Source organism: Symphalangus syndactylus, chromosome 2 (assembly GCF_028878055.3).
Source record: "Symphalangus syndactylus isolate Jambi chromosome 2, NHGRI_mSymSyn1-v2.1_pri, whole genome shotgun sequence".
Classification (NCBI taxonomy): domain Eukaryota; kingdom Metazoa; phylum Chordata; class Mammalia; order Primates; family Hylobatidae; genus Symphalangus; species Symphalangus syndactylus.
In genome coordinates this window covers 16,510,327-16,530,652 of record NC_072424.2, presented here as the reverse complement: position 1 = coordinate 16,530,652, position 20,326 = coordinate 16,510,327, and the positions used below count along the sequence as shown (strand labels likewise).

The following is a 20,326-nucleotide window of genomic DNA, read 5'->3' as shown; positions in this document are numbered from 1 at the left end:
TATATATATATATATATATATCAAAAGACTCGTATCAGAGAATATAGAGAACTCTCACAGTCAATAAGGAAAAAACACAAGAACCCAACTTTAAAAAGGTAGGGGGGCAAACTCTTAAAGACTTAACAAAACAGAACATATTCAAATAGCCAATAAATACATAAAAAGCTCCCTATTTAGTCATCAGCAAATAGCAAAATAAAACCCCAATACAATACTACCATCCACCCACCAGAAAGGCTAAAACTAAAGCATCAGAAAACACCGTATGTTGATGAGGATATGGCACAACGAGCATGTTTATATGGTACAAGCACTCTGGAAAACTGGCCACATTTCTATAAATGCTGAAGATGTTTACCCCACAGCCCCTGGCTACTCTATAGAATTAAGTCATCTGGTCATGGTGAGATTCCATAAACAGAGAGAAGCAGTCACCAGTAAGGAAGACCCAGTAATGCTGAAGTAAAAACCTGTCCCCTTCTTGTTAGACCTTCTTGGGAATATCCATGTCCTCCAAGCACTAGCTTCCTGCAGAAAAACTTCCAGCACATACCATTTGTGAGGAGCAAGGAATACATACCAAGAAATATGGAGGACAAAACTAGGTATCACTGAAATTACACTAGGCTAGGCAAAATCTTTCAAATTAACCTTCAAAAATTGGGTGTCTTCCAAAAATCCAAATAACATAAATTAGGGATAGACAGAAAATACCACAAAACCAAGAAATCAAAATTAGCAGGAAACCACAATAAAGACAAAATTTGTTTTTAATGCCATCTGGTCAAAGTAATAAAAATGGAATATGTTATTAGCTATTTGATTATTATTAAGAATAAATGACTATATTAACATAAACATATTGATAATGGTTACAGGTACTGCTTGCATAATTTACCAGACCAACTAATTTAAAGCAAGTTTGAATATGCCCACATCTTGTCAGGTGCATGTATTACTAATAATCTTTAACATTTTAACATCAATGCAATGCTATGAAAAGACACTTATATTTTAAATTTTATTTGTTGGCTAAAACATACAAGAACCAAACATGTCTTATTCATCTATGCATCCCTAGTATCTACCACGATGAGTGGAACATGCCCCGAATTAAATTATTATATGACTGCTTGAACAGAAGAATCGCATTCTTGCACAGCCCAGGAAAAAGTAATATGAAAGCCATTATAAATTTTTGAGCTATTTCTGGAATAAAGGTCACATAAAAGCCAACAAATATATATATACATATATATGTGTGTATATATATGTATATATATAAATATTTAGAGACCTATACAAATATATTCCCTATTTTTACATATTCTTAAGGGCAGAATTATACTCTGGATAAATAACCATATGTAATATATGTTTTACTTTTATAATTAACTACTACTGACTAGATGAAAATCAACTGCTTTTTAATAATACAGGCAGTTACTCAAAATTATTTGGCATATAAAATGAATGACCACAGTGAAAATACAAACTTTCCTTGTTTAGACTAGCCATCAAAAGGTACTATTGTTCACTTGTCAAGTGATTACCAGGAGGTCATAAAACTCGATGCTCTTCAGTTTTAATGGGAAAAACAGACCTAAAATACAAAAGCTAAAGACAAATGGCACTCACAGCAAAGTTGTTCCTATCACATGAGCTTTGCACTCACTAAAATGTGCTTAACTCGTTGTACGTAAATTGCTCAACACTCTCACTCAGGAAATTAAAAGCAGCTTTTACTTATTATAGTTAGAACAACTGTCAAAAGCTTATGACATCATTTGAATTTTCCTTTTTGCTTCATGTCACAAGTTTCAAGAACACTATTTTCTTCCCAAGTAGCTTTCAATTTGGCAACAACTGAATTCTCTCCAGCTGTTTTTTAAAAGTAGTCAACTCAGCTGCTCATTCATTCAAAACATGTTCACTGGGCTTCTACTCTATTCCAGACACTCTGCTGGGTATTGCGTATTTCTTCAGACTCGTGCATATAGTATTTTTATAAGTTAGTGTAACAAGCACAAAGTATGCTATGGATTACAGTACCCCAATATAGCTAACTTATCAAAATAAGAGATCTGCTCCTGTATGAACAAGAAGCTCTACCACCAGAATAAAAAAACAGGACACCTATAGTTCCTTTGTCTCCAGTTCTGGGTAAAGCAATTAAGAAATACGCATATATTAATAGAAACTAAGCACTAGAGCGTGACTGTAGTCCTAGCTACTTGGGAAGCTGAGGCAGGAGAATTGCTTGAGTCCAGCTATTCAAGGATATAGTGCACAGTGATCATAATACTTACAAATAACCAACTGCACTTCAGCCTGGGCAACATAGTGAGATCCTGTCTCTTAACAAAAAAAAAAAAAAGGAAAGAAAATCATAAATAAATCTTTTCCCAAATAATATCTTTTACAGGTTTTACGTGGTATAATAGATGAATCAACATACTAAAAATTCTTTACAGGTTTTTTGTTTTGTTTTGTTTTGTTTTTTAAACAGTCTCGCTCTGTCGCCCAGGCTGGAGTGCAGGGGCGCAATCTCGGCTCCCTGCAAACTCCGCCTCCTGGGTTCAAGCGATTCTCCTGCCTCAGCCTCCTGAGTAGCTGGGACTACAGGCGCACATCGCCACGCCCGGCTATTTTCTTTTGTATTTTAGTAGACACGGGGTTTCGCCATGTTGCCCAGGTTGGTCTCAAACTCCTGAGCTCGGGCAATCCGCTCACCTCGGCCTCCCAAAGAGCTAGGATTACAGGCGTGAGCCACCACACCCGGCCTACAGGTTTTATGTGGTATAAAAGGAAAAACTAAAATATTAAAAATTATCAAAGACTAAAATTATATGTCAATAAATCAAACTGAGTGGTTTTGAATATTACTTTTTTTATTTGAATAGATTGATTTTAATATTAAAATTTAAAACATATGTCCTTTTAATTCAGACGAATATTTGATTAAAAAGAAAAACAAAACAACCAAGAAAAATATAATTTCATGTGCAAATGCTGACTGGGTAACCAGAAGGATCACTTACTTGCCCTTGACCTCAGGATCTCTGATAGTTCCTAATAACATCATCCAGACCTAGTAACAAAAGTTCAGTCAATGATTATTTGGCCAAGCATCTTTACAAGTATAACCTTATGTAATTATCACAACAAATTGTGTTGTATACAAATAAGGAACCTGGAGTGAAGAGAGCTGAGCAATTGGGAACTTGCTGAAAGCCACACAGGTAGTAAGTAGAGGAGATGAGAGTTAAGGCAGAAATGATTGGTTAGAGTTCACATTTTCACCCTGGATGCTACTCGGCCTTCATGTCAACAATATCCTGACCCAAAATGTATGCAACTGTAAACACAGCAAGCACTGTTTGGCAGTACTGATACCACCTTCACACCATTCAATCCAAACAGTCTATCACTGGGCACATTTGTTCTCAGGCAGGAGGTTAATCAAGAATCAGCATCCATTTCATGCCAAGCATTCCATTTGACAGCTAACGTCCCATTTCATGGTCTTAATCCTCAACTTTCAGAAAACAATGTAAGTATGTTCAAATTAATTGTAATAATTATTGTTATATAAAGCTAAACCTTAAGCAGAGGTCAATTATCAAGCTACTCCAGAACTTCAGACACTGAAATCAAAGACAAAACCCCAGAAAAAAAAATAAAGGTGAAAATGAGGACTCAAAAAGGCACTTCCTAATGTTTATATTCCCAACTTACAGAAGAATCCTGAAAGCTCCTTTTCCCACTCTCCTCTTGACTGTAACTTTACTAACAATAAACTTGGTGATCTAGTTTCCAAGCCAATAATCGATACTTCCAACCCTCCTTTATACCTGCTCTATTTTTCCCACAACACCCCCTGCTAACCTACTATATAATTTACTGATGTATTATGCTTATTGTTTAATGACTATCTCTGACCATTCTTCCCCAACCACACCCCCAGAATGCAAGCTCCGCGAGAGCAAGAGATCTTTATCTGATTTACTCACTGATTAAACAGTTACCAAATGCCTTGACAGTACTTAGTAGGTGCTCCATATTTTAACGAACATATTAAGAAATTACAAATTAGAAAGGGAACAAATGCTAATACTAGACAAACTAACACAAGAATTGTCAGCAAGAAAGAGAAAGGATTAAGGGGACAACAGAGTAACTTTAGAGATAAAAGCAGTATCCCATAGCACACTGAAATACAAGAGCAGAAGAATATTCCTAGGAAAATGTGAGAGCCATTATCAACAGGCAGGTCCTGCTCAGCATTCTGCTTGAGAAAGTGAGGAAGAACACAAGACATTTTGGGAACATCGTCATTTTAAATTATTAGAGTACATAATATCTCAGCAATAAAAACGTTTCCAGTGCCTGGAAAATTTGCTTACAATGAACACTTCACTCACTGATGTCAGTCACTCCATATTTTACTGAGGCCCACTTTAACTTTTTCAAATGGCAACATCATGTCTAGTATAAAAAGCACTGCAGACTGGGGCGCGGTGGTTCACGACTGTAATCCCAGCACTTTCGGAGGCCAAAGCGGGTGGATCACTTGAGGTCAGGAGTTGGAGACCATCCTGGCCAACATGGTGAAACCCCATCTCTACCAAAAATACAAAAATTAGCCGGGCAGTAGTGGCGAGCACTTGTAATCCCAGCTACTGGGGAGTCTAAGGCAGAAGAATTGCATGAGCCTGGAAGGCGGAGGTTGCAGTGAGCCGAGATGGCGCCACTGCACTCCAGTCTGAATGACACAGTGAGACCTAGTCTCAAAAAAAAAAAAGCACTGGCCGGGCACGGTGGCTCACGCTTGTAATCCCAGCACTTTGGGAGGCCGAGGCGGGCGGATCACGAGGTCAGGAGATCGAGACCACGGTGAAACCCCGTCTCTACTAAAAACACAAAAAATTGGCCGGGTGTGGTGGCGGGCGCCTGTAGTCCCAGCTACTCGGAGAGGCTGAGGCAGGAGAATGGCGTGAACCCGGGAGGCGGAGCTTGCAGTGAGCCGAGATCACCCAACCTGGGTGACAGAGCGAGACTCCATCTCAAAAAAAAAAAAAAAAAAAGCACTGCAATTTCAGGACATTGCTCTGCCACTAACTACTCATGTTACCTTAGGCAAATTAACTAATTCTTTAAATATGAGACATTCATCTATATAATCCTAAAATCCTTTCACCTCCAATGTTGTATGATGGTATGATTTTGTGATCTGAGACAAGTTTCAGGAAGTTACTGACCGAAAGGAACTTTGAGTTAAATGTTGGCTTGGCACAGTAGCTCATGCCTATAATCCCAGCACTTTGGGAGGATCATTTGAGGCCAGGAGTTCAAGACCAGGCTGGGCAACATAGCAAGGCCTCCTCTCAAAAAAAAGGCCAGGTGTGGTGGCATATGCCTGTAGTGCCAGCTACTCAGGGGACCAAGGCAGGAGAGACTGCTTGAACCCTGGAGTTCAAGGCTGCTGTGAGCTATGATGATGACACTGCACTCCAGCCTGGGTGACAGAGCAAGAGCCTGTGTCAAACAATGAAAAAGAGGGAGAAAGGGAAAAGAGTGGAAGGGAGAGAAGAAACAGAAGGAAAGAAAGACGAATGTTCCCAGTGCTAGTTTTGACTCCATCCCTTTGGATCTCCCCAAAAAGGAACATGCTTGAGATATAACGGTGTCTCTCTCCAATAGTAAATGATTGAAAAGCTTTGGTCATTTAACTACTATTAGTAACAAATGTCTTGTCACAGACCTTGACACAGACTACAATACACAAGTGTGCCCTGACTTAGGAGTTGCTTAAAGAAACTGGCTTCCTTAATTGAATTATACAAATAATTGCCTAAGCGCTCTACTTTATTCAAGTAAGTTGGCCTGGCTTTAAAAAATGTGCTTTAGGCCAGGCACAGTGGCTCATGCCTGTAATCCCAGCACTTTGGGAGGCCGAGGCAGGTGGATCACCTGAGATCCGGAGTTTAAGACCAGCCTGGCCAACATGGTGAAATTCTGTCTGTATTAAAAATACAAAAATCAGCCAGGTGTGGTGGCACACGCCTGTAATCCCAGTTACTCGGGAGACTGAGTCACGAGAATTGCTTGAACCCGGGAGGTGGAGGTTGCCGTGAGCCGAGATCGTGCCACCACATTCCAGCCTGGGCAACAGAGCGAGACTCCACCTCAAAAAAAAAAAAAAAAAAAAAAGGGCCAGACATGGTGGCTTACGCCTGTAATCCCAGCACTTTGGGAGGCTGAGGCGGGCAGATCACGAGGTCAGGAGATCGAGACCATCCTGGCTAACACGGTGAAACTCCGTCTCTACTAAAAAATACAAAACATTAGCCAGGCATGGTGGTGGGCACCTGTAGTCCCAGCTACTCGGGAGGCTGAGACAGGAGAATAGCATGAACCTGGGAGGTGGAGCTTGCGGTGAGCCAAGATCGCGCCACTGCACTCCAGCCTGGGTGACAAAGCAAGACTCCATCTCAAAAAAAAAAAAAAAAAAAAATGCCTGAAGCATTTCAAAATGTGGTCGGGCGCAGGGACTCACACCTGGAATCCCAGCATTTTGGAGGGCCGAGGCAGGCAGGCGGATCATTTGAGTCCAGAGTTCCTGACCAGGTTGCCCAACATGGTGAAACTCTGTCCCTACTAAAAATACAAAAATTAGCGGGGCATGGAGTCATGCGCCTGTAGTCCTAGCTACTTGGGAGGCTGAAGCACGAGAATCACTTGAACCTGGGAGGCGGTTGTTGCAGTGAACCGAGACTGTGCCACTGGGCTTTAGCCTTGGCAACAGAGGGAGAGACTGTCTCTAAATAAATAAATAAATATTAAATAAATATTAAGAAGTTTCAAAATGTTCGGATCTTACTATCGTTCTAATTCTGTTAATTATATGCCAGAGTTAAATATTAATAAAATACGGGTTAAGTATCCATAATCCAAAAATCTGAAATCTGAAAGCTCCAATGGGCATTTCCTTTGATTGTCATGTTGGCACTCAATAAGTTTCTAATCTTGGAGCATTTTTGGATTTCAGATTTTCACATAAGTGATACTCAACCTGTAGCACCAGCAGGTTCTCAGGTGGCACTGCTTTGCTCAACATCATTTCGTTGTAACTTCAATGAGTTTGAGACCAGCGTGGGCAACATAGCAAGATCCTGCTTCTACAAAAAATAAAAAACAACAAAAATACATTGATGACTTAAAAAAAAAAAAACCCCACCTCCTGGCCAGGGCTACTGTCTGTGTGGAACTTGCAATTCCCCCCACGTCTGTGTGGGTTTGCTCTGGGTGTTCCAGTTTCCTCCCACATCTCACACGTGTGCACGTTAGGTTCACTGGTGTGTATACATGGTCCCAGTGTGAGGGTGGGTGTGTGTGTGAATATGCCCTGTGGTGGAACAGACTCCCGCCCAGGGTGAATGTCCAACCTGTGCCCTGAGCTTCCAGAATAGGCTACAGCTCCCCGCCACTTGAACTGAAATCACTGGGTTAATAATATCTTACTTATTTTTATTAATCTTTCTTAAATGTATGTATAGCTCACATTTATTTCAATGTTTAATATTAGAAGTGCTTTGGTTTTTATTTAGAAGTCTGGTGATGTTTTGTGACCAGAAATATGCTATAGGAACTTAACTCTTGTTTATATCAAATAGCCTAGGGTAAAACTGGTTTCCTGGTATGTCATTTCACCTATGACCACAGTTTCCTAGAACTATTAACGACATTAAGTGAGAACTTACTGTGTGTGCCTATATACAATAGTCTGGTCTTTGCATAATTGGAGAATGTCAATTCTCTAATACACTGAATAATTTTCTAAATATAAGTTATTACTTTCATATACAAAAATGTAAACCATTAAGAGGAAAAAAAAATAAAGATGAAAACTTCTCGAGATTAAAGTCCAGAAAATATTTAAAACCTTTAACAAGCAAAGAATCACCTGTAATTACCCTTTTAATGCCTCAATGAAAATTACAATAAGTGAAAGAAAAAGAAGGCTTTATTCATACTTCTTGGACTGTGAACACACAACTTGCACAGAGAGAGCTGGGCCAGGATGAAAGAGCAAAGGGTTCTCGATCTACACCACCACCTGGTGGCAGAGTGAGACAGTGGCGCAGGTTCCACCGTCTCCTTTCAAGTCTCCATGGGGTCAGAATGGACTCATCACGACCTTTCCTTTCCACACTCATCGTCTAAACAAGTGAGTATACATACACCTGAGTATAAGATAACTATCCTCAAAATAAGCATCCCTCAGAAGTAGATATCGCCTCCTGTTTCCATCTCTCATAGGAAGTTCCCTGAACTAATTTTAAAAACATTATAGGCTGGGCACAATGACTCACACCTATAATCCCAGTACTTTAGCAGGTTGAGGCAGGAGGATCATGTGATGCCAGGTGACCAGCCTGGACAACACAGCAAGACCCCTCTCTACAAAAAAAATTTAAAAATTAGCTGGGTGTGGTGATGTGCACCTGTAGTCCTAGCTACTTAGGAGGCTGAGGTGGGAAAACTGCTTGAGTCCAAGAGTTCGAGGTTCCAGTGAGCTATGATCATGCCACTTGCACTCCAGCCTGGGCAACAGAGCAGGACTCTGTCTCACAAAATGATAAGAAGAAGAATAAAAAATAAAACAGATGGCAATGGATTATAGCACTTCATATAAGGCCATGAGCCTACAATGCTATCAAAAGGAAAAAAGATGGTGAGAGTTAGGGAGTTGTGAATACAGACAGAAATCTCTTCTTTACAGAGAAACAGAATTTCAGCTAATTAAGTGTAGAAACAATAATACAATTAGACAAATCACCATTTTGCTACCTCTCCCACCTCTCCATAATAACTACTTCAGGCAAGGATCATCAAAGGATGCTAAAACAAATGGACAACAGGTTATTGGGAAAGAGGTTATTCCTCCTACCTCAGAAATATTATCATAGTAAGGGTATAACACGCCTTTAAAATGAGAAGATCTAATTACAAAGACAAAAATATAAGAATAATAAAGAGGCCAGGCGAGGTGGCTCACGCCTGTAATCCCAGCACTTTGGGAGGCCAAGGTGGGCGGATCACAAGGTCAGGAGATCGAGACCATCCTGGCTAACAGAGTGAAACTCTGCCTCTTCTAAAAATACAAAAAATTAGCGGGGCATAGTGGCAGGCGCCTGTAGTGCCAGCTACTCGGGAGGCTGAGACAGGAGAATGGTGTGAACCTGGGAGGCGGAGCTTGCAGTGAGCCGAGATCACGCCATTGCACTCCAGCCTGGGTGATAGAGCAAGATTCCGTCTCAAAAAATAAATGAATAAAAATAATAATAACAATAATAATAATAAAGAGAACTGATGGCTGTTATTCAACCAAGTGAGCAAACCAAGTGACAATTGACTTAAATGTCCCTCATCACAAATGAAGGACAACCAGCATTACATGCTGCTTGATATGATACAGTAAAACAGTTAAGACTGGCACAAGCCCTAGAGGAAACTGACAATATGAAAAAAGCTGATCATCTGCACACCCTATTGACACAGCATTTCTATTTGGCATACATCAAATAGAAATGTGTCCATATGTTTACCAAAAGATACGTATAAGGATGTACATATGCAGCACTTCCCGGTAGCCTCATACCAGGAACTACTAAAATTCCCACCAACAGCAGAAAGGGATAAATTCTGGATGCTCATACATAAACACTATACAGCGATGAGAGTGAACAACTACTACAACGGGCAAAATAATATAGATAACTCACACTACCATAATGTTGGGCAAATGAAACCACACTCAAAAGAGTAGGATTCTACTTACATTAAGTATAAAACAGACACAACTAATCTGTAGTTTTACAAGTCAAGAAAATACCGGTAGTGATGGAAAAGAACAAGCAGAGGCTTCTGAGGAGTTAGTAGTAATCAATTTCTTTTTTCTTTTCTTTTTTTTTTTTTTTTTTTTTGAGACAGAGTGTCATTCTGTACCCAGTCTGGAGTTCAGTGGCATCATCTCTGCTCATGGCAACCTCTGCGTCCTGGGTTCAAGAGATTTTCCCGCTTTAGCCTCTCGAGTAGCAATTTCTTAATCTAAGAGTGAGTTCGATTTATGAAATTTCATCTATCTGAACACTTATGCATACTTTTCTGTATATACATTATACTCAATAAAAAGCTTTTTTTTTTTAAGTACACATCACCTACACCTAAAAACATTAAACTTTTAAGAACACTTAAGAATCTGATTACTAGATAACAACAAAAACCGAATTGTGAATACAGAACATTCTAAAGATAATTGGGTTAAATGTCAAAGTCATTAAATGAAAAAAATCAAAAAAGATTACAGAAACATAATAGTCATAAACATAACATAAGCACAATATAGTTCATGTAAAATGTGTGAACCATGACTGGATCCTATTTTCATTCATCTATAAAAGCTATTTTCTATTTTGGGGCCAGGCACGATAGCTCATGCCTGTAATCCCAACACTTTGAGAGGCCGAGGTAGAAAAATTGCTTGAGGCCAGGAGTTCAAGACCAGCCTGAGCAATACAGCAAGACTCTACCTCTACAAAAAAATAAAAATTAGCCTGGCATGGTGGTCCACTCCTATAGTCCTAGATACTCAGAAGGGAGACTGAGGCAGGAGGATCACTTTAGCCCAAAAGTTTAAGGCTGCAGTGAACTATGACCGTGCTACTGTACTCCAGCCTGGGTGAGCGAGCAAGACCTTGTCTCTTAAAAAAAAAAAAAAAAATTAAGGTATTTTTGGTATACTTGGAACATCTGAATATGGACTGTGGTGTTATAGAATTTCTACAGTTTTTAAAGAGTACATATTGTAGTTATATAAGAGAATATACCTATTCTTAGGAGATGCATGCTTAGCACATCCAGGCGAAATGTCATAACATGCATAACTTTCAAATGGTTCAAGAGAGAAAGATAAAGCAAACCTGACAAAGTTGTTAACAACTTGCGAACATTGGTGAATGGAGTCTGGGTGTTCATTATATTCTTTCAACTTTTCTGTTCAAAAACTCCAAAAGTTTCAAAGTAGAAAGTTAAAGAAAAGAAGTCAGTATTATAGAAAAAAATTAAGAAGCTGTCCTAGAATAAAAGAATCTAAAATGACATCACAAAATGTAATAAACTTTGATTAAACACTAAATCTTTTAAAATGGGAAAATGTAAAATAAGCACTAAATACTAGATGATATTTACAAATTATCATTAAGTTTCTCATGCGTTATAATTATACCATGTCTTGTAGAAGCACATTTCATTTTTGAACATATATGCTAAAGAATTTAGGAGTAAAATGTCATGATATACAATGGATGTTAAAATGACTCATACACAAAAAAAGATAAAGCAAAGGAAAACTAACAACTGTTGAAACTAGGTGAGGGGTGTACAGATCATCAGTATAATCAGTAAGCCATTCTTTCAATTTTCCTTTATGTCTGATAATGTTGATAATAAAATTTGGAAAACAATTAGTGAACACAGAAGTGTGATGAGATTACTGGGTTTATAACTAGCCTGTTTTTGAGACAGTAAAGAAGAGATGAGAGGTCAACTCTAATTATTCTAGGAAACCAATGGCACATATTCTTAGACAACAGTATTTTCTATACAATAACATCAATAAAATTTCAGCTAAAATCTCATGTTTCTATCACATAGAATTACTGGTATCCTGAAAAAGATTCTTAAAAGTTAGCTTTATACTGTATTATAAACAAGTCACAAATTACTCCAATTCATATTACATTACTTTCTGAAAATCTGTTATCTACCTGAATGACTGAAAACAGTCATAGAAACACACGTACTGGATTAATTTACAAAGTCCTATATTATTTCACTATTTGCGATTATGTGCTACTTTGCTAAAGATGTTGAAACGGCTCCATTGTCTGAGGTATATACCCTGGTTCTTCGTCCCGGTCAAGAAAGAATTCAGGACACAGACACATGTGAGGAGAGGGTTTAGGAGCAGAAAGTTTAGCAGACAAAGAAGAAAAGGAAAATTCCATGGAAAACTTTCACCCTTTCTAGCTGCCTAAAAATTATTTCTTAATAACATCTGTATTAAGGTTACTGAAAAGAATTGCTCAGAATAGCCATATTTATCTTTTTCATATTTATCTTTTCATCAAATTTCTCAAAAAATAACCTATTTTTCAGAGTATTTAAATGATTATTTTAGAGTCAAAATGGATTTTATGCACTGATGTGGTTGGTTACCTGAAATCTTCAAATAGGCGTATTAACTGGTTTTTACTTTAAATGTTTTCCAACGAAAAAAGCAAAAAATGTATTTTCTTGAACATAGTTTCCCCTCTTATATTAACAAAACTACACCACAGCGTGATACTGTACAGAGTCCCTTAAAGCAAGTCAGTAGAACGCAAACATCTCAAAGAACTTTTTTGGCTTCTCTTTCTGCTCTAATGCAGAAAGAGAAAGAACAAACACTGGCCATTTCCTGACGTAGAAAACTGTAGTCACGTACAGGGGGAAAGTACATTTGAACTCCACACCAAAATTAGCTTCTTTCAATATAAAACACCATGCTTCAAGACTGGGAAGCCAAGTAGCACATCCCAATCAGTTTCTCTCAGCAGTCAGCCTCACAGACAGTGCACTATCTGTAAGCCAAGGGTTTGCTGAGTGGAGGAAGAATTTCTAGGATGAAAACACGACCGGTGAAGAATCTCACCTGCAGCAGTGACCATCTCCTTAATAGAACTATCACTAGGGCAGCTGGCAGGTTAATCCCTGTTAATGAGCCCCAAATTTAATTATCTTACCTGGACCAGAGGTGTCAGTCGAAGAGAACACAAGAGTGGCAGAAAGATTTGGGGGAGAAGGGAGGAGGGGTTAGGGAAAGGGGGTTCCTCAGTGCTCTTTATTTGGAAAAGAGATATGGGGAAGTTTGGGTGGGACACAAACGGTGACAAACATCTTTTTTTTTTTTTTTTTTTTGACACAGTCTCCCTCTTGTCGCCCTCGCCCAGGCTGGAGTGCAATGGTGCCATCTCGGCTCACTGCAACCTCTGCCTCCCAGGTTGGAGTAATTCTCCTGCCTCAGCCTCCTAAGTAGCTGGATTACAGGTGCCCTCCACCATGCCCAGCTAATTTTTGTACTTTTAGTTGTAGAACCCTCCAGAGGGTTTCACCATGTTGGCCAGGCTGGTCTGGAACTCCTGACCTCAGGAGACAAAAATAACACTATTAAGACCACTGACATCCAGGGTGACTGTGCATATGACCCAGCCTGAGCCCTCTAGGGAGTGACATCAGAGGCTTCTCATAAATAAATACATACTCTCCTTTCTTCTCTTCACTGACTTAAAAAGCAATTGTAGGCCGGGCACAGTGGCTTACGCCTGTAATCCCAGCACTTTGGGAGGCTGAGGCAGATAGATCACGAGGTCAGGTGATCGAGACCATCCTGGCCAACATAGTGAAACCCTATCTCTACTAAAAATACAAAAAATTAGCCAGAAGTGGTGGCACACACATGTAGTCCCAGCTACTCGGGAGGCTGAGGCAGGAGAATTGCTTAAACCCGGGAGGCGGAGGTTGCAGTGAGCCAAGATCACACCACTGCACTCTAGCCTGGGTGACAGAGTGAGACTTAGTCTCAAAAAAAAAAAAAAAAATTGTAAAAATGTTATGTAGGTAATTGTACCATTGGGACAATAACAGAGAAAATTAATATATTTGACAGTAACTTCATTAAGTAGATAGGAGCAAAGCTGTACTAGAAGGTAATCTGAATCCATAGAACAAATGAGAACCAGAAATAGTAAATAAACTGGTTAATGTAAGAAATTATAAAGAACTAATTGTTCTTATTCCTTTTCTCAACTTTATAAAAGACACAATTATATAAAGGAATAATTATAACTATAATTATTGAATTTGTAACATAGATACATGTAATATGTATAACAATAATGGCACAAAAAAGGGAAAGAGGGACTAAAATGATACAGAAGTAACATTTTTTACATCTCTCTGGAATTAAGTTCGTATAAATCTGAAGTCGATTGTGTAAATTAAGATCTCTATCTTAAATACTAGAGCAGCCACTGATATCTTAAAAATATATAGTGAAAAAAACCATTCAAGGAATTAAAATGTTACACTAGAAAATATTTGTTTAATACACTAGAAAATATTTAACACAAAAGCAAGCAGTAAAAGAGGAACAGAGGAAGGCAGGGTGCGGTGGCTCATGCCTGTAATCCCAGCACTTTGGGAGGCCCAGGCGGGTGGATCACCTGAGGTCAGGACTTGGAGACCAGCCTGACCAATATGAAGAAACCCCGTCTCGACTAAAAATATAAAATTTGCTGGGCGTGGTGGCACACGCCTGTAATCCCAGCTACTAGGGAGGCTGAGGCAGGAGAATTGCTTGAACCCGGGAGGCGGAGGTTGCAGTGAGCCAAGATCGCGCCATTGCACTCCAGCCTGGGCAACAAGAGCAAAACTCCGTCTCAAAAAAAAAAAAAAAAAGGGAATAGAGGGAAAAAAAAACATGGACATATCAGGGAAATGGAAATGGAAGTAAAATGGAAGGCATAAATTCAACTAGTTCAATCAAAACATTAAATGTGAACTGATTTAACACTTCAACAAAAAGGGACACTGTTCTCCCTCTGGACTTTAAAAAACCAAAAACAAAAACCCAGGTCAATTATATGGTGTCTAAAAGAGACACACTTTACATTCAAAGACACAAATAGATTGAAGGTAAAAGGAGGAAAAAGATGTATCATGCAAACAGGAATTACAACATGGAGTGGCTCTACTAAGAGCAGACAAAATAGATTTTCACCAGGAAATGTTCCTAGGGATATACATAATTCACAGAATGAAAGAGTCTAATCACATACATAAGAGACTTGTACCCAGAATATATATAATGAACTCCTACAACTCAGTAACAAAGACAACCCAATTAAAAAGTGAGCAAAGGGTGCCGGGTGCGGTGGCTCACGCCTGTAATCCCAGCATTTTGGGAGGCCGAGGCAGGCGGATCACGAGGTCAGGAGATCGAGACCATCCTGGCTAACACGGTGAAACCCCGTCTCTACTAAAAATACAAAAAATTAGCCGGGCGTGGTGGCGGGCGCCTGTAGTCCCAGCTACTCGGAGAGGCTGAGGCAGGAGAATGGCGTGAACCCGGGAGGCGGAGCTTGCAGTGAGCCGAGATTGCGCCACTGCACTCCAGCCTGGGCGACAGAGCGAGACTCCGTCTCAAAAAAAAAAAAAAAAAAAATACACAAAAATTAGCTGGGCGTGGTGGCGGGCGCCTGTAGTCCCAGCTACTTAGGAGGCTGAGGCAGGAGAATGGCGTGAACCCGGGAGGCGGAGCTTGCAGTGAGGCAAGATCGCACCACTGCACTCCAGCCTGGGCGACAGAGCGAGACTCTGTCTCAAAAAATAAAATGAGCAAAGGGTTAGAATACACAATTCTCCAAAGAAGAAACGCAAAAGGCCAAAAAGCACAGGAAGGGAAATGCAAATCAAAACCATAATAAGACACCACTTTACACACACTACAAGTAATATAAAAATCAATTTTAAGAAAAAAGAGACACAAGTGTTGGTGAGCACATGGAGGGAGAAAGTGGAGCCCTCATACACTTCTGGTGGGAATGGTAAATGATTTCGCTCTCTGAAAAACAAGTCTGGCAGTTCCTCAAAAGGAAAACACAGAGTTACCACATGACCCAGTAACTCCACACATAGGTATACACCCAAGAAAATACACATCCACATAAAAATGTGAACGTGAAATGTTCATAACAGAATTTTCTATAAAAGCCAAACAATAAAAACCACCCAAGGCTGAGCACGGTGGCTCACGTCTGTAGTCCTAGCACCTCGGGAGGCGGAGGTGGGTGGATCACGAGGTCAGGAGTTTGAGACCTGCCTGGCCAACATGGCGAAACCCCATCTCTACTAAAAATACAAAAAACAAATTAGTCGGGCGTGGTGGTGGGCGCCTGTAATCCCAGCTACTCGGGAGGCTGAGGCAGGAGAATCACTTGAACCTCAGAGGCGGAGGTTGCAGTGAGCCGAGATCACGCCATCGCACTCCAGCCCAGTAGACAAGAGCGAAACTCCGGCTCAAAAAAAAATATATATCCATCAATGGATGACTGGAAAACAAAATGTACTTTATCAGCCAGGTGCAGTGGCTCACATCTGTAATCCCAGCACTTTAAGATTACAGGAGTTTGAGACCAGCCTGGCCAATGTGGCAAAATCCTGTTGCTACTAAAAATACAAAAACTAGTCAGATGTGGTGGCACATGCCTGTAGTCCCAGATACTCAGGTGGCTACGGCATGAGAATCACTTGAACCTGCGAGGTGAAGTTGCAGTAAGCCAATATGGCGCCATGCACTTCTGCCTGGGCAACAGAGCAAGACTCTGTCTCCCCCCCAGCAAAAAAAAAAAAAATCAAACATGTACTAAGCATTAAATAATATACATTTTGCTGGGTGTAATAATGGTACTGTAGTTATATATTTTTGATGTCTATATTAATAACTTTTAATCTAAGAATAGAGTTCCCTTTTTAAGTTTATTAATTTATTTAAAGAAACTAGGTAATTTATCTTCTAGAAGTGCCCAAGTGTCATTTTAACATATTTCTTTACCCCTCATATTTCCTGTGAATTGGTCAGTAGATCTAGAAGATTGGATAGATCCAGATTCAATTTCTTTAGCAAGAACATTCCATAGGTGGTGGTTTATACTTCTTACTGGATTATATTAGGAGGCACGTATCTGATCATCCCATATTTTAAGTCAGTTAAGATACATACTGAAGGACTTATATGTCTGAGATTTGGTATAAAATAGTACAGCAAAATAACAACAAAAAAGTATGGAGAGATAGATTAAACAAGAATGGCAGCATGTTGAGGCTAGTTGAAGACTGCTGATAGGTACGTCACAGTTTAAGTATTTCTAAAATATTATTTTTTAAAATATCTGGCTCCTAACTAAACCTCCAAAAAGCCTCATCCCTTGGTCTGGCGCAGTAGTTCACACCTGTAATCCCAGCACTTTGGGAGGCCGAGGTGGGTGGATCACCTGAGGTCAGGAGTTCAAGACCAGCCTGGCCAATATGGTGAAACCCTGTCTCTACTAAAAATACAAAAATTAGCTGGGCATGGTGGTGCACACCTGTAATCCCAGAGACGCAGGGGTCGGAGACAGAAGAACTGCTTGAACCCGGGAGGCAGAGGCTTCAGTGAGCCGAAGCTCAGTGAGCCAAGATCACACCACTGCACTCCCAGCCTGGGAGACAGAGCAAGACTTTGTCTCAAAAAAAAAAAAAAAAGCCTCATCCCTTATTATCTCCTAACATGTACTCTATGTTCTGGCCATACTAAACTAAGTATGAATAGTAGTTCCTCAAAATGGCATACAATTTTACCCTCCACACCTCTGCATTTGCTAGTCCTGCTGCCCAGAACACCTTTCTCCCTTCTTGTCCTGGCAAACACCTACTCATCTTTCCAGACTTGGCTCAAATGTCACTTTCCTCAGAAAAACCTCTCTAACCTCCAGTTTCACACTAAGCTGGCTGTCCCTACTAATCCAATGGCTAATTCTAAAGGCACTGGAATTGCATACCTGTCTACCACCCCAATTCAGACTATGAATGCCTTTAGTGCTGCTCTAAGTCTGCATAAAGGGACTTCCCAGAGGCCTGAAGCCTACTAGGAGAAGCTCCTGGGGAAGTCTTGAATAAACACACCGGGCCACAGAAACATTTTGTCCAACTATTCCTACCTGCTAAGCAGAGAGGTAGAAAGGCATCATCTCCAGAGCAGTAGGAAGAAGGAAAGTTCAGAAAGGAAAAAGACCCCCTGAGAATATCAAAGGAAGCTTCCTAGGCCTAGCAGATTCCTTACTATCTGCAAATGCTATCACCCACAGTGGCATGGATCAACAGGGAACCTAGGACATAGCTTCTCAAAACTGAAATGTGCATCTGAATCCTTTGGAAACCCAGTTTAAGATGTAGATTCTGGCCGGACACGGTGGCTCATGCCTGTAATCCCAGCACTCTGGGAGGCCAAGGAGGAGGATCACAAGGTCAAGAGATCGAGACCAATCTAGCCAACATGGTGAAACCCTATCTCTACTAAAAATATAAAAATCAGACGGCTGTGGTGGCACGCACCTGTATTCCCAGCTACTCAGGAGGCTGAGGCAGGAGAATTGCTTGAACCCGGGAGGTGGAGGTTGCAGTGAGCAGAGATTACGCCACTGCACTCCAGCCTGGCGACAGAGCAAGACTCTGTCTCAAAAAAAAAAAAAATGTAGATGTTGAATGAATAGGACTGAGAGTCTGTGTTCCAGGTACTGCTGATGCTGCAGGTCTGCAAATGACACTTTAACCAGAAGACTCTGGGGGATCTGGGAAGTGAGCCCTTTCTCAGGGAACATGCAGCATTAACTCCTGTCGTATTAACCCTCTCTTTTTAGCTTACACATTGTGTCATTAAAAAAACAAAAGCAGTCAAAAAATCAAAACTCTAATTCTTCTGCATCTGTTGGCCTCTTTCTTCCAACATGTCATGGTTCTACTGTGACAATGATGCCATCTCATTCATTTCAATATCCCAAGCCTGAGAAAGACAGACCCTCAATAAATGCCCATTAAATCATATTATATCTAACAGAAGGTCCCCAACTTATAATTGTTGGACTTATGCTTTTTCAACTTTACAATGACGCAAAACCATTCCGTTTTACACTTTCAGTACAGTATTCAATAAATTACATGAGATATTCAACATTTTATTATAAAATCGGCTTTGTGTTAGATGATTCTGCTTAACTGCAGATTATAAGTGTTCTGAGCATGTTTAAAGCAGGTGAGGCTAAGCTATGATGTTCGGTAGGTTAGGTGTAGGTATTTCTTTCTAATTCACTTGTTGTTATGATATTTTTGCCTATTGGTCTGTCTTTCCCATTTGATTATCAATTTCTTGAAGACAGAGATTCCTCCTTTTGTTCTGTGGTGCACAGTCTGGCACACGATGGGTACTCAGTAAATGACTGTTAACCTAGGGTGGATGACTGACCATATAAACCACTACCTTCAGGTTCCTAGAGAAAACACTAAGAACGCATCCTGAATTTGCAATCCTTTTTTCTAAGGATTTAAAATGCTCACATGTATGATTCATGTGAGTGTTCACGGAAGCTCAGTAATACACACTGAAAGGGTCATCAGCTCCACCTGACAAGTAAGAAAATGGCATATATTATACTTCTTCCCAGACAACCTTATCAACATAGAGAACAACAGTTAACAAACAATACCTCAGTCTTCCCACATTCATCGGGTGGATCCTGGTGTATGGCCACTTGATACTTGACATACAAAGAAAAGGACTGGCTGAAAGACGACTTGAACTCTGGGTCCTCAAAGGAGACAGGTACTAACCTCACCTTCAGAGCAAGGAAAATACAAGCAAATGCTATTGAAACATCTCTAACTGATGATATGCTTCTGAAGGTGAGGCTAGAGTAAGATCTCTGCAAATCCACGCCAAAGCTCAAACTGGAAATTTGTCATGAAAAGAAACCCTAGACGAGGCGGACGGGCGCAGAGACTGAAGTGCTAACTGTACTAAAACTTATGAAAATCTCAAACTCATAAGAGCCAACAATTTGTTCTTCTTTTTTTTCTCACTCTCCACTAACTGTAGTTTTCTGCATAAACTAGAGTCAATATTGTTGTTAATCATGGTGATGATCGCTACTTTTGCCACCTCTACTTACACTAAGTGTTTTAAGCTTTTTTCCTTTACAGATTTTTCTTGGGTCATTTAACTTACAAAATTATTAGCATATGAGTTCTTCTATTAAAATGTTTTACTATCTTCCTTTTTTAGTCCCACTCAATTGTGCAAGGGTAGCACATTAATAAAGAATAATTTAATTGGGATCAATTCTTTCTACATACATCTTTCAAATACAGATAAAGCATTAAAATCATGTTAGGCAAAGTATGTATCTACCATAAAAATATAAAGTTTCCTGAGTCTTCCTCATAGGTATTTTACTTTACAGCTCTATTACTATCTTTTAGATAAATGCATCTAAAATAGTGACTTTAAATAATTTTACATGTTACTTTGACTCTGAAATTATACATGGCTGGTACTTAATATGGCACTAGGTAAAATTTGCACTTTCAGAATGTCCATTAATTCTGTCTTAGGTCTTTGCAGATATGC

The 20,326-nt window shown here is 39.8% G+C and overlaps 1 protein-coding gene across 18 annotated transcripts in view; it reads right to left on the bottom strand.

Moving 5' to 3' along the window:
- Window positions 1-20,326, bottom strand: part of ATE1 (arginyltransferase 1) — a 193,219-nt gene that overhangs the window by 142,773 nt on the left and 30,120 nt on the right. For 10 of the 18 annotated variants that reach the window (XM_055246887.2, XM_063625316.1, XM_055246935.2 and 7 more), the window contains one exon: window positions 19,407-19,535. The exons of the other annotated variants lie outside the window; for them this stretch is intronic. In XM_055246887.2, the coding sequence (XP_055102862.2) occupies window positions 19,407-19,535 (129 nt within the window). The remainder of the gene's footprint in view (window positions 1-19,406; window positions 19,536-20,326) is intronic. 18 annotated transcript variants of the gene reach the window in all.